Below are 13,020 nucleotides of genomic sequence, written 5' to 3'. Positions count from 1 at the left end.
CGGGCACGCTGAAGTATAGCGCAGGGGACGCGCAGCGCTACAGGGAGCGCGCAAACAGCGCTGTGGAGATCAGCTAGCATGCAATCTATGGGGCGGCTAAATGTTAACGTTACTTAAATTTAACATTGCAAATTATATATTAACATTAGAAACTGTTTTTATATTGTCACTGAAATTGCTTTTTTACTTAAATAATGGTGGGTGTTAGCAAAAACATTCAATTAAAGGGATAGTTCACCTAAAATTGAAAGTTCTTTCATCATTTAATCACCCTTATGTTGTTACAAACCTGTATAATTTACTTTGTTCTGATGAACACAAAGGAAGATATTTTGAGAAATGTTTGTAACCAAACTGTTCGCGGACCCCATTCACTTCAATAGTAGGAAAAAAAATACTATGAAAGTAAATTGGGTCCACGAACGGTTTGGTTACTTCCTTTGTGTTCATTAGAACAATGACATTTTTACAGGTTTGTAACAACATGATAGTAAATGATTACAGAATTTTCAATTTTGGGTGAACTATCCCTTTAATATTCGATAAAAGTTTTAACAAATAAATGCTCACGTTTTTTAGCTATACTTGCATACTTCTTTTTCCATGTTGTCTTAAAAATTGTTTTCCTGTTAGGATGAATAATGTTAGTTTAATAGTGAAATTATTTTAATGGTGAAACTTTTCAACAATGGTAAAACTAATTTTATTCAATATGTGTGAAAGAGGCAACGGCACATCTGTTTAATAAAACTAAATGGAAAATGTATTAAAATTATGCATTTGCCCATTAGTCTAGATGCAGTGACAAATTTGATCAAACTGTAGATCTGTAAAAGTTAAATAAATATATTAAACATGCTAACAAATGTAAGTTTCTACACATGATGAAAATTAGTTTCATTTGCCAATACATAGTTTATGGTGGATTATTGGCACCAAATAAAGCATCTAATTAAACACTTGGTAAGTACAGTAGCAAAACAGAATCTAAAGATTGGTCCACTTTTAATTATTAAATTTCTTTCTAAAACTTATTTTTTTGCCTACTTGGTCAACACACACATAATGGTCCTAGTTAAATAATTAAACACAGGGAATCTAAAAAAATAAAAAAAGTATAATCAATGTTAAAAAAAAAACACTAATAATTATTGGGGAATGCTTTCAAGAAAACCTGGCAAGGCGCTAAACTATAGGAAGCACTGCAACATCACAGCTGTTTTGTATGAAGTTTGGTTATAATAGATAAACCATACAGGTTTAAGCTTAAATAAACCTCTGCTTAATGCAACTTGCGTCTGAGCAAAAATGAACAGTGGATGAAATGGTGCATGCATATAAAAAAAAACACAAAATGTCTGCAGTGAAGTTTATATCACTGTAAGTAACTGTATTGGGAGTGTCCATTCACTTCCAAAACCAGTCCAACAATTCATTCTGACTTAATGAGGTCCTCCAAAACCTCTCAGTAGTGGACATGCAGGCATTTAGAAGATGCCCGTTGGCAAGTCTTTGCTGAACATCCCAGACAGGTCCAAATCCTTACTCATTAGATCCTCCTCAACATTTTCCAAGGCCCACTGGTGGTCAGTCAACTCCAAAGCTTCCCATTCAGCCTGAGAACAGATAATGAAGTTAACCTCTTATTATATAGATGTTTGTTGGAAATTTTGCCTCCAATTTTTAAAAGTATTTTGAGTACTATGTTGTACACAGATAACAAAAGTATCAAATATATAGTTCAGAATAGTTTTACAAAAATGAAGCATAGCTTGCAATTACTGGGATACCTTGAATGCTTTGTTTGTGTCTGCAGGCATTGCCATTGCAGCGCCACTCATTTGTTCCTGCATGATGCGAGACTGATCAGCACCTGTTGCAAATAAGAAAATCGAATGGATGTACATTTCATCCCAAATAGGCGTACTACAATATGGTTTGATACAACAAAATGTGACCATATAATCGAATCATGTGACCGTAGTAAGCACAATAGTGACTTCGATGACTGTGTCACGTTATTCGATGGTCACAGAATTTGGTGCAACAATGACAATATCACTGGATAACAACAAACAAGTTATTTACCATTGTCCTGTCCGAGGATAAGTGAATACATGCTTCTGAGACCAAAGACATTCAGGAAATACCATGATGCTGAACTCACCCTATGGATGTACAAGAAAAGCTTACATACAAGAAAATCGGGCAAAATGAATAATGTAAAAAATTGCTCGAGTGTGTAAGAGCACTTAGTTACCATGATGCATCTAGTGAGAGCAATTCAATTCCCTGCTGCAGCATTGGCTTGAAGCGGAGTGTGAGAGGAAATGGTACCTTTGCTTGGAGAACAGGTTTACACTTATTAGTACTATGCGATTTACAAACTAGTTATGATACATTTATTAACAGTTACAGTAATAGCTTATAATTATGGCAGGTGTAATTATATCTGATGAGATAAATTTGTATTTCTTACTTGTGACAAACCCAGAGAAGGTCCAGTTAATCCATCCACCGATAAGGATCATAGGCAGGACATTTGTCACATTGCCTTTCATCATATCTGTCAACATGCTGGGATCTACAAAAAGAAATTAAAATCACATTAACCTATGCAAGTATTTCTGATATAAAATAAATGCCTTTTAGAAAAACACTCACCCGTCATCGGAGATGGTGGGACTACCTTTCTTTTAGTCTTCTTAAAAAACCCATCCTCTTGATTATTAAAGAAGAATTTTCTCATCAAGAAAGACTATTTAGAAAAGAAAGAAAGAAAGAAAGATCAGTTTGTGATCTTGATCATTCACAAGACAGGTTGTTTAAGCAAAAAGGAAAAAAATGATTCACTTACCTGTTTGGGAATGTATTTTCCATTTTCCCGTAAAACTCTGCTCCTGATAAGAACCTGGCTGTATATATGAAGCACAAATTATGAGTAAATATAACATTTTTCCAGGAGTTGCAACTCACATGGGCTGGGCAACAAATATGTCAAACCACCAAATGATGGCGTTGATAAGTTTACCTGTCTGAAACCTGCTCTAATGTGAGCTTTTTGTCACTCTGTAACAGAATTGAGACGTAATGTCGTATCACTCCAACCAGAAATGTGATGAACACAATAGGCAGCACAACCCAAAGGCGAATATTGGAGTCTAGGAGGAGCTCAGGCTCAGCCATGTTTCTGTGAAAGGATGCTGATGGGAAATTGACGACCTAAAACAGACAAAATAGGTTAAGATAATCTCTTTTTTACATAATTTGATGACATATGCCTTTTTATTAACTGTCAAGGCATTGCAAAGAATGCAAACCAGTGTGGATCAATGATTATTAACTTATCTGCCAACCACAAACAAACGTTAGGGCACTATACAGTTAGTTTGTATCAAGTCTTTGACCTCTCAAGTGCTCTCAAATTAAAGCTAAACATGCTAACGCTGCCATCATCTGGACGTCCATTTATCCTATAAAGCTAACATACAATTTCACAATACAGATTTACAAGTATTATTTATAACGTGTCATCTTATACATCAAGTTTATATGTAAAGTTTATAAACTACTTTTTATTCATTCACATAACAGCAGGTGCTTCGATCAAGGTTAGCTTGTCGCTAACAACCTTCTCTCAAGCTTCCGACGGCGACGCATCCTTTACTGACATATACGCCTGATTTCCTACCTGCTAGATTTGGACGCTGCATACGGTTAAAACGAAACACGACGTTTAAAATGCACTCATCGTACCTGTTCTCGTATTCAAATCGTGCTTTAGCTCCGTAAAGCCCGGTAACGCCTTAAGTCAGAATACGAAATCATCGAGCCGCTACCGCTTGTGCTGCTGCTGTATGTGATCTCTTCTTCTGCTGCTTTACAGTAATATCGTATATCGGACTGCAGTGCGTACATACCGCCACCTCCAGTTTACTGTGGGAACAACATTGGGTGGTCTATTCCTGGGGTTTTCAAACCTAACCTATTTTTTTTACAGTCGAGTCTATCTATGGTCTTGACCTATGGTCGGGACACACTTTGCACTGTGTCGCATAGTGGGATAAGGTGGGTCGACACAATGAAGATAGTTCAGTTCAGTCAAATTAATAACTAGTAATGACAATGATTTTGATATGATATACCACAGGTTATTTTGGGCTATACTATGGGATAGTGCAATTAAACTTACATGTCATTAATAAAATGACATGGAAAATAAAAACTACTCAATTATTTTAACATTTAAAACTATGTTGGTGGGTCTGGGGATAGATTATATTCGAGTGGGTCGCAAAATGAAAACTTTGGGAACCCCTGGTCTATTCCATATGTACAGGTTTAGCTGTCTTTGTAGGTGCCAAATGTTTTCACTAACTCTTGTTTTTTATCTAATGCTGTGCAATGTTTTTGTGAAGGTTATGGGATTTAATTATATATATATATAGTTTTAACAAACATGCCTTACTAAAAACATTACTTGTGTGCAAGTGGGGCACTGATATATTTAAGATATGTCAGTGCAGGTTGTTTTTAGTTTGAACAGCTCTTAAAAACCACCCCATATACTTTTAATTACTATGTAAATGGTTTCATGACTTAAAATAAACAGGATAAAAAATCAAATTTCCAAGTTTTCAATTAACCTTTGGAATTCAATATATAGGAAGTAATTTACTATATACTATACAGAATAGCAATCAAGTTTTCTTATCGATCAATAATGGTCAGGGTTCCCATACCTCAGTTAACTTTAAATTCAAGGACCTTTCAAGGACTTTCCAGGTGCAAATCCCCCTCAAATTCAAGGACTTAATGTGGCGACACATTTCAAGTGAGAGCAAGGTTACATCGTGTTACCTTTTAAGATATATTGTTACAGTTCCCTTTTGAGGGAACTCGCGCTGGGTCACTGCGGTGACACATTGGGGACGCCTCCAGGGGTAAGTGCGTCTGAATGTGTATATCAAATTCAACCAATGGTGAGCCTTAAAGACAAAGACAGGGTGACACAGGAGCCAGGAGGTATATCGCTATCTGAAATATTGCCAAAGACGCAGTGACAGGGACGCAGGATGTATGGCAACGGAGACGCAGCGTCTCGTTCCCTTCTCAGGGAACAACGGTTACATACGTAACCAGAGACGTTTTCATGTGTCAAACATAACAATGCAAAAAAGCATTTTGGTATGAATCAACATTCACATACAGAAGATATAAGCATATAAAGCGAAAAGTTAAGCATTTGTGCTTAAAAACTACAGAGGGAATTATATGGATTTTTTTCATAAAACTTTTGGCATAAAATAGATTTAAGCACTTTCAATGACCTGTATCTATGCATGTATATTTTCATAAACTTCCCAGGGCCTTGAACCCCCCCCACCCAGATTCACAAACTTTCAAGGATCCGTGGGAACCCTGAATGGTTGAATCCACGATAACGATTTTATTTATCAACTCCATTCCTGCATCTATGGCCATATTCATTGCAAGAACGGGTTAATTTCACTCTAGAAACAATCGGTGCTAAATAGCACTAAAAGTGGTTCACTGGCTCATAATCATACCCAGAGGAAAACCCAAAGGGGCCATTTCCAAGACAGGGCTTAAGTCTAGTATAAGACTAAACTTACTTATATTAAAAGAAACCATTTCACAATCAGGGAAAACGTTCACAATTTATTCAATACATTGCATAATGTAATAAAGGATTTAGGTCCCAGTTGTTTTGAATATTTATTTTACTACATGGTATGTTAGTTTGTGAGGGTCCTACGCAGAAATTGTTTCACTTTGAAGAACAGTCATCAATGAAAAGCACAACTAAGAATATGGTCCAAAAAAAAGAGAGGGATCCACTATGGTACTGGGGTCTTATTAAACCCAGGAAGGCTGCTGTATATTATAATTAATTGAAATGTTCATGCCATCCATCCAAAGAAAGGTTTTTGAAGCACTCTGCAACACTGTATAAGACAATATCACATTCTTCATAAACAATCCATACACTCCTAACGTTAACACTGGCATATTATTTAATAGGCAGTTTATGCAGCATTTGGTCCAATAAAAGACAATATAGTTAATTAGACCTAAATGGGGTGACATTCCTAGTTTGTCTGAATGAAAAAGCTATAGAAACATGAATGACATGTAGATACAAGAAAATATCATACATAAATACAATGAAACTTTTTTTGGGATATCCAACACAATAATCTTCACAAGACATACAGACCAACTGTGACAATTGAAACATCCAACGACTACTACGCACTCCACCCACAGCAGGGAAATGTGCACACGTAAGTACACATTCCCCCCTAAAATCTGGCTTTATTTACACCAAATCAGTGGTTTACCTTTGTGTCTAGTGTAGATTAGGGTGCATCAAGTCCGTATGTTTCAATCATGATTTTGTTTCAACGGAATTAAATGAAATTTGGGAAACCTATAGATAGATACTGGTTCAATAGATAACAGGTAAATACAAAATAAACTGTCTGAGGGTGAAATATTAAGGATGATTACATTCTCCTGCTTAATACTAAGATATCAAGCTGACACATTTCCACTGAATACAACAATTCAGCTTCCTGACTCTACTGCCCGGTGAGCTGTTATGGGTAAAGTCAAGTCCAGATGCGCACTGGAAGCACATCCGTGATGTAGAGCATTAAGTTTGTGCACTTGATAAAACATAATTCATATAAAAAGAACTTAACCCACAATTCAGTCAGTCTTATGTGGTCACAGAGGGCCTTAAAACAGGAGGGCGCCCATACTGCCAACTTCACTCTGTTCTTTGACAAAGATCTCAAAGTATTGGTAGATGATAGTAACGGCCAATAGGATTCCAGTTCCGGATCCGATGGCTCCCAGGAAGTCTGCCATGACGGAGAGTCCGCCTATACACAGACCACCAAAAGCAGCTGCTGTCGGGATATACCTAAAACAAGAATATTCAAGTTATTTAAGTGCTCGATACTTCAGATATGCTTCATTAAGAACAAGTACTGTTTAAATGCATGCACACACCTGTTTAGTTCATGAACCATGGACGTTTCTCGGTGACCCCTCATAACCATTTGCTGTTCTTTAAGCTGTTTGGCAACCTGAACAATAAAGAGGGTATTTGAAGTCAACTTGGATAAAACTAAAGTCAAGTTGTTTGTGTGATCTGTAACTAAACCACGACCAATAAGAAGGAACAAATCGAATGCGCTTACATCTTTAGCTGAGGATCCGGACACATCAATCCAGGTCTTGGAGAAGAAGGCACAAGATCCCAGCATGAAGATAATGTATATGACGGCGTGGACTGGATCTTCTAAAACTGTGCCGAATGATTCTGGGGGAGAAAGGTAGTAGCACAGACCACCTACGGGGTAAGCACGTGCCGGACCTCCACTCGAGGTGTCCTGTTAATAGAAACAAACACACTTGATAGGTGCACTAAGTTTGTCAGGTATACAAGTACATGTGATACTGTTTTCTGAAGGAGTCGAACAGAAGAAAAACTGGAATAAAAGGGACCAAACTTCTTTAAACTGGGAATGTTGATAGAAAAAAGGCAAAAGGGTCACTTACAGACCAAGTCCCCAGCAAGCTGACCAGGAAGTTCCCACTGAAGCGTGTGGAGAGCATCTGAGAGATGACGTAAAGATTGGACACCAGTGCGGACTGCAGGATGATGGGAATGTTGGAGGTGTAGAAAAGCTTGATGGGATATGTGTTGTACTGGCCACGATAACGTGCAGATTTAATAGGGAGGTCGACTCTGAAGCCCTGTGATACAAGAAATAATCTGTTTGTCACCTTAATATAAGCATTTGCTAAATGTTAAAGGGAAAAAAAGCTAATTTTCCAGCTTTCCTAGGGTTAAACTTTTGATTTTTACCTTTTTGGAATATATTCAGCTCATCTCCGGGTCTGGCGGTACCACTTTTAGCATAGCTTAGCACAATCCATTGAATCTGATTAGACCATTTAGCATCACGCAAAAAAATAACCAGAGTTTCGATATTTTTCCTATTTAAAAGTTGACTCTTCTGTAGTTACATCGTGTACTAAGACCGACGGAAAATTAAAAGTTGCGGTTTTCTAGGCCGATATGACTAGGAACTGTACTCTCATTCTGGCGTAATAATCAAGGACTTTGCTGCCGTAACATGGCTGCAGGAGGTCCAATGATATTACATAGTGCCCGAAAATAGTCCCCAGCTATTGAAATTTACTAAGGGGACTATTTGCCATGTTACGGCAGCAAAGTCCTTGATTATTATGCTAGAATGAGAGTATAGTTCCTAGCCATATCTGCCTAGAAAAAATAAAATAAGTCTTAGTACACGATGTAACTACAGAAGAGTCAAGTTTTAAATATATTGAAACTCTTTGGTTATTTTTTAGCGCAATGCTAATGGTCTAATCAGATTCAATAGATTGTGCTAAGCTATGATAAAAGTGGTAGCGCCAGACCCGGAGATCAGCTGAAGGGATTCCAGAACTGTAAAAATCTAAATGTTTAACTTAAGGAGGGCTGGGAAATGAGTATATTTTCAAACAAAGGGGAGTGTCTCTTTAAAATTTAGGCACTGGATCACAAACAAATGTATATTAAAAAAGTAATTTAACACATTTTGGAACATTAAGGGTGCTTGATCATCATGGTGCCATGGATTTATAATTGCCTGTGAAATCCAGTCTAAAGTCCCAATCTATTTATGATATTAGAAGCATTAAAGTAGGATTTCAATCATTGATTTCAATCTTTGAAGTCAATATTAAAGAAATCAAGGTTTAATTTAAACAGAATGTTTTTACATTAAAGAAATGCTGGGTTTTCACAGGCAGCGTCACATATGAGCAATAATAATAATAATAATAATGAGGCTTGGCTTATCACCACTAACCATTACATTGGAATTCACTAACCTGGAAGTATATGACCACGGCAAAGACGAAAATCGTAGCAATGAGGTTCAAGAGATTTGGCAGATTCTGTCTGTAGAAGGCCTCTCTCAGGGCTCGCACTTTATCTGTACGAGTGGCCAGCAGATGGAAGAGAGCAATAATAGCTCCCTCAAACTCAGTACCTGTACATACAAACAATCACAATGTAATCAACACTTTAATTTCGAACATAATGGTCCAGATAGAGATACTGCTCCTGAACACGAACCTCTTCCTGTGTTGACCGTCGTTGGGCTGAACGCTTTCCATACTATGGTCTCGCAAATGTTGGTGGCGATGAAGAGAGAGATACCAGAGCCCAATCCGTATCCCTTTTGCAACAATTCATCCAGCAGCAACACAATCAAACCTGCCACAAACAACTACAAAGAACAAGACAATCAATATTTGTCGATCAATCAACGGGTAATCCAGGAATTTCCAATCCGGCTCCAAGCTCAGAATGCAAACAAACAGGCCTAAATCAACAAATCCAGGCCTTGATCAGTATTTTCTGAAATACAGTGGGAATCGGACTGATCTAATCAACTAAACACAAAAGTGGTGCATAATAAATCTAGTAAAACCATTTTCTATGCAAGTACAAAAGTGATATGAAGCTTCTTGGTTAATGTTGTCCAAATATAATTCCCATCTTTACATTCATTCTCTCGGCAGATGATTTTAATATGTGCACTCCTGAGGATTCATACAAATGACATTGGTGTTGCTTGTCAGTTGCAACTAGCGTAAGCGTTTGTATTTGCATATGTGCATAAACTACAAATCCTATAAAAGGCCAATAGTGAGGAAAGTATCAAACCTGAATGATGATGAGAAGGCAGATTCCAGCACCCATCTCTGAAGGGTCTCCATACATGCCAGTCATTACATACACAATAGCCTGACCAATGGTGATGATCATACCAAAAACTGGTGGAAAGATATCACAGTCAGAACACGCAAAGAACCACTGGTGCCATTAAGATGAGCTTGGCCAGTAATATTGCTGGAAATCATATAAAAGAGAGGGGGTGTCATACGTTTTTGAGCTCCATTGAAGAGCGCTCTGTCTTTAGGTGTGTCTCCAACCTCAATGATTTTAGCTCCAGCAAGCAGCTGCATGATCAGACCAGAGGTCACGATGGGAGAGATACCCAACTCCATCAGGGTACCTAAAAATACACATTTTCAAATTACAACTTTATCTGATCAGTGGTTAGTCTTATTTTGTTAAGGTGGGGTGCATGATCTCTGAAAGCCAATGTTGATAATCACCTAAACAAACACACCCCTACCCCAATAGAATCAGGACCTTCTTTTAATAGACCTGCCCCACAGATACGCAACCCAGGCAACGATGTCGGTTAGTAGATATGTCCCTTACTGCTGATTGGCTACATTTTTGTTTTGGTACTCGGCCCAACTCCCTTTTCCAAAGTGTTTTTCAAAAATCATACATCCCGCCTTAAAAAAAACCTTATTAAATGCTATACAAGTACACAATCTAGTTAAATGCTTAGACAGAAAGATGCGTACATACCAAACGCGAAGCATGTATTTGCATCTCGTCCCTCGCTCAATATTACTCGCTGGATTTAACAAATTTCAGACAAATTTTTCAACTTGCACGTGTTCGCGGCAATCAAGCTGCCCAATTCATAACATGTGTGTTGTCCCACGCGAATTACCATCCATTCACATCTTTGCATTGACTTTGTATGTAATCTACTTGTGCTAATCGTTGAATTTGCATTTGGTTTGTACACCCCATTACAATACCGGGTTATTTTTTTACTTAGCGCTGGGTCGAAACTGTTGGGTTAAATTATCGCAGAAAGGGGCGGTTTCCCCAGACAGGGTTCATCCTAGTCCCAGACTAAAATCCATGAGCTGCCTTAATTTAAAAAACATCTTGCACTGCAATATCTTAAAGGAAAACACCACCATTTTTCAATATTTAACTATGTTCTTACCTCAACTTAGATAAATTAATACCTACATATCTTTTTTTCAATGAGTGCACTTTTAATCTTTGTACAGCACCTCATGAATGTGTTAGAATTTAGCCTAGCCCCATTCATTCCTATGGCCTTAAACAAAAGTTTTATATTGTTCCACCATACTTACTCGTGTAACTGCTCATGTAGTCTTTTAAATAGGGAAAACATGGAAGTGTTTGGTGGCTTCTAAATTCACCTGTTTGGAGCCATAGGAATGAATGGGGCTAGGCTAAATGCTAACACATTCACGAGGCACTGTACAAAGATTAAGTGCACCCCTTTAACATATATCAGTGCCATTGTTTTGTCTCAAGATGTTTCTTTGCAAGATGTTTGTAAAAACTGCTTAAAATGTCCTAATATATCCAAGCCCTAGTCCTGGATTAACCTAAACCTTGTCTAGGAAACTGCCCCAAAATATATTATATTTCACCCAACAATGGTGTTGGCTCAAAAAGAAACAAACCCAACTAACTTATCCTATGCTGGGTTGTTTTAACCCATTGTTGGGTCAAATATAATAATTTTTTGGGTTCATTTATATAATATTGGAATATAACCCAGTATTTCACACTTCTGCAGTTTTTACGCACCTCTGTTGGATGCCAGGATGACTCTCATCCAGTAAAAGGGATCTGCAGAATCTGATGACATTATTCCGAAGAGGGGAATCTAAAGAAAAGAAATCAGTGGTTCAACCATGAAGTTTACAGCTTTAAAGCAAATAAAACACACTCATAGATGGCAGTTAACATTGCATTGTGCGCTTTGTAAATACACAAGCAGGATTCTGTTGAAGTTCAACAGTTTACACTGACAACAGTTCTGCACTGGCATACACATACCTGGCAGCACACCAGAAATATGAACAGGGTGATCGCGGTCCATAGCACTTTTTCTCTGAACTGAATCTATAGCGAAAAGATTCAAAAAGTTCAAACTAAGTTCCACATGAACAAATGCAGCATAGGTTTGATGTACATACATAAGAAATACATACCCTCCTCTCTGGTTTCTGGATCTCAGGTAAAACAGCACAGAAAGGCTTTATCACTTCTAGAAATTTAACTGAAAGAAAACAGAAGAACATATGAGGGTACAGATGCTATGGCTAATAAACAATCATGTTGGGATTTGTTCCCGTCCAACAAGCTGTATGTGGTTCAGGCGACGTGGCTTTGGGATTGCAGGAGAGCAGACAAGTTACTCGAACCTGCATCTATTGCAACGTCATCATTCAGTACTCAACTTTCATACAAGTAAACATGCAACTAAAACAAATCACGTTAAAGATAAATGATTCATATTATTTGTAGGTTACACGGCAGCATAATTTATGATATTGTTTTATTCTGGTTGCACGGTCAACGTTACTTATAACGTTCAATGTTTTATCATAGGCAGCGATGAGAGACGATTAAAATGCTTAAAAACGTCTTTGCTGAAACATTACAAAATGCACTGCTTTATTTACAATTTTTTTTCTACGTGGCCGAGATTGTTTATTTTACAACCAGAACCTGTGCAATTTCAGAAAGAAGCCACTAAAGGCCACAGACCTAAAGTCGACGTGTTTATAATGAACTCAAGAGCGAAATAAAAACCGGAAATTCAAATGTGGTAATATTTCTGATGTGAAACACCGGAGTGCAAGCCACAGTAGGTAAAGCACGAAAATTCACCAGTAATAAATGTGTAAACATTGATAACTACACGGTACACTGAATACGAAATAGATTAAACACGACGAATACTTACTGCCCATTGTTGTATCCTTCTCGACGATGTTTCTAATCTAGCGGTTTGTGGACACCGGTCAGCGGCTCTATGAAACGCGTGTTCAGGACACGTCATCAGCAGAAGCACAAATACACGTCACTGTCTGCCGTAGAAATCAAGCAAATGAACGGAAACTGAATAAACGGGGCGGGATTAGTTGCTCTTTGGTTGTTTACGAGCAGGTATCCTCCCTCTAAAATAATTTCAGGGTAGTTGTATTAACTTAATATCTACAGTAAAAGAGGGTTCGATATATATACGTATAAATAAGTATACGTGTAAA

General features: G+C 37.6%; 2 protein-coding genes across 2 annotated transcripts; both read right to left on the bottom strand.

Annotated features, from left to right (window-relative positions):
* Positions 1-679: 679 nt before the first annotated feature.
* emc3 (ER membrane protein complex subunit 3) lies at positions 680-3,894 on the bottom strand. The gene is made up of 9 exons (XM_065279845.2): positions 3,757-3,894; positions 3,032-3,222; positions 2,858-2,915; positions 2,665-2,758; positions 2,480-2,584; positions 2,261-2,342; positions 2,089-2,168; positions 1,791-1,873; positions 680-1,616 (listed from the first exon to the last, which is right to left on the bottom strand). Exons 2-9 carry the CDS (start codon positions 3,184-3,186, stop codon positions 1,488-1,490), a joined length of 786 nt encoding a protein of 261 aa, XP_065135917.1. The 5' UTR covers positions 3,187-3,222; positions 3,757-3,894; the 3' UTR covers positions 680-1,487.
* A 1,775-nt stretch (positions 3,895-5,669) lies between these two features.
* sec61a1b (SEC61 translocon subunit alpha 1b) lies at positions 5,670-13,020 on the bottom strand. The gene is made up of 12 exons (XM_065279844.2): positions 12,717-13,020; positions 11,959-12,026; positions 11,804-11,869; positions 11,552-11,630; positions 9,999-10,130; positions 9,779-9,888; positions 9,185-9,338; positions 8,938-9,098; positions 7,594-7,791; positions 7,233-7,424; positions 7,042-7,118; positions 5,670-6,952 (listed from the first exon to the last, which is right to left on the bottom strand). Exons 1-12 carry the CDS (start codon positions 12,721-12,723, stop codon positions 6,766-6,768), a joined length of 1,431 nt encoding a protein of 476 aa, XP_065135916.1. The 5' UTR covers positions 12,724-13,020; the 3' UTR covers positions 5,670-6,765.

Source organism: Paramisgurnus dabryanus, chromosome 7 (genome assembly GCF_030506205.2).
Source record: "Paramisgurnus dabryanus chromosome 7, PD_genome_1.1, whole genome shotgun sequence".
Lineage (NCBI taxonomy): Eukaryota > Metazoa > Chordata > Actinopteri > Cypriniformes > Cobitidae > Paramisgurnus > Paramisgurnus dabryanus.
This window is presented reverse-complemented; position numbering and strand designations above follow the sequence as displayed.

Bases quoted from the DNA above. Each gene is read 5' to 3' on its own strand.
- emc3 (XM_065279845.2), bottom strand. From the start codon at position 3,186: ATGGCTGAGCCTGAGCTCCTCCTAGACTCCAATATTCGCCTTTGGGTT. The intron at 2,169-2,260 runs GTAACTAAGTGC...GTACATCCATAG, and splicing joins CTCTCACTAGATGCATCATG to GGTGAGTTCAGCATCATGGT. The intron at 1,617-1,790 runs GTATCCCAGTAA...ATCTGTTCTCAG, and splicing joins ACACAAACAAAGCATTCAAG to GCTGAATGGGAAGCTTTGGA.
- sec61a1b (XM_065279844.2), bottom strand. The intron at 11,870-11,958 runs GTATGTATTTCT...TTTTCGCTATAG, and splicing joins TCCAGAAACCAGAGAGGAGG to ATTCAGTTCAGAGAAAAAGT. The intron at 7,792-8,937 runs GTTAGTGAATTC...CTTGTATCACAG, and splicing joins CCGTGGTCATATACTTCCAG to GGCTTCAGAGTCGACCTCCC.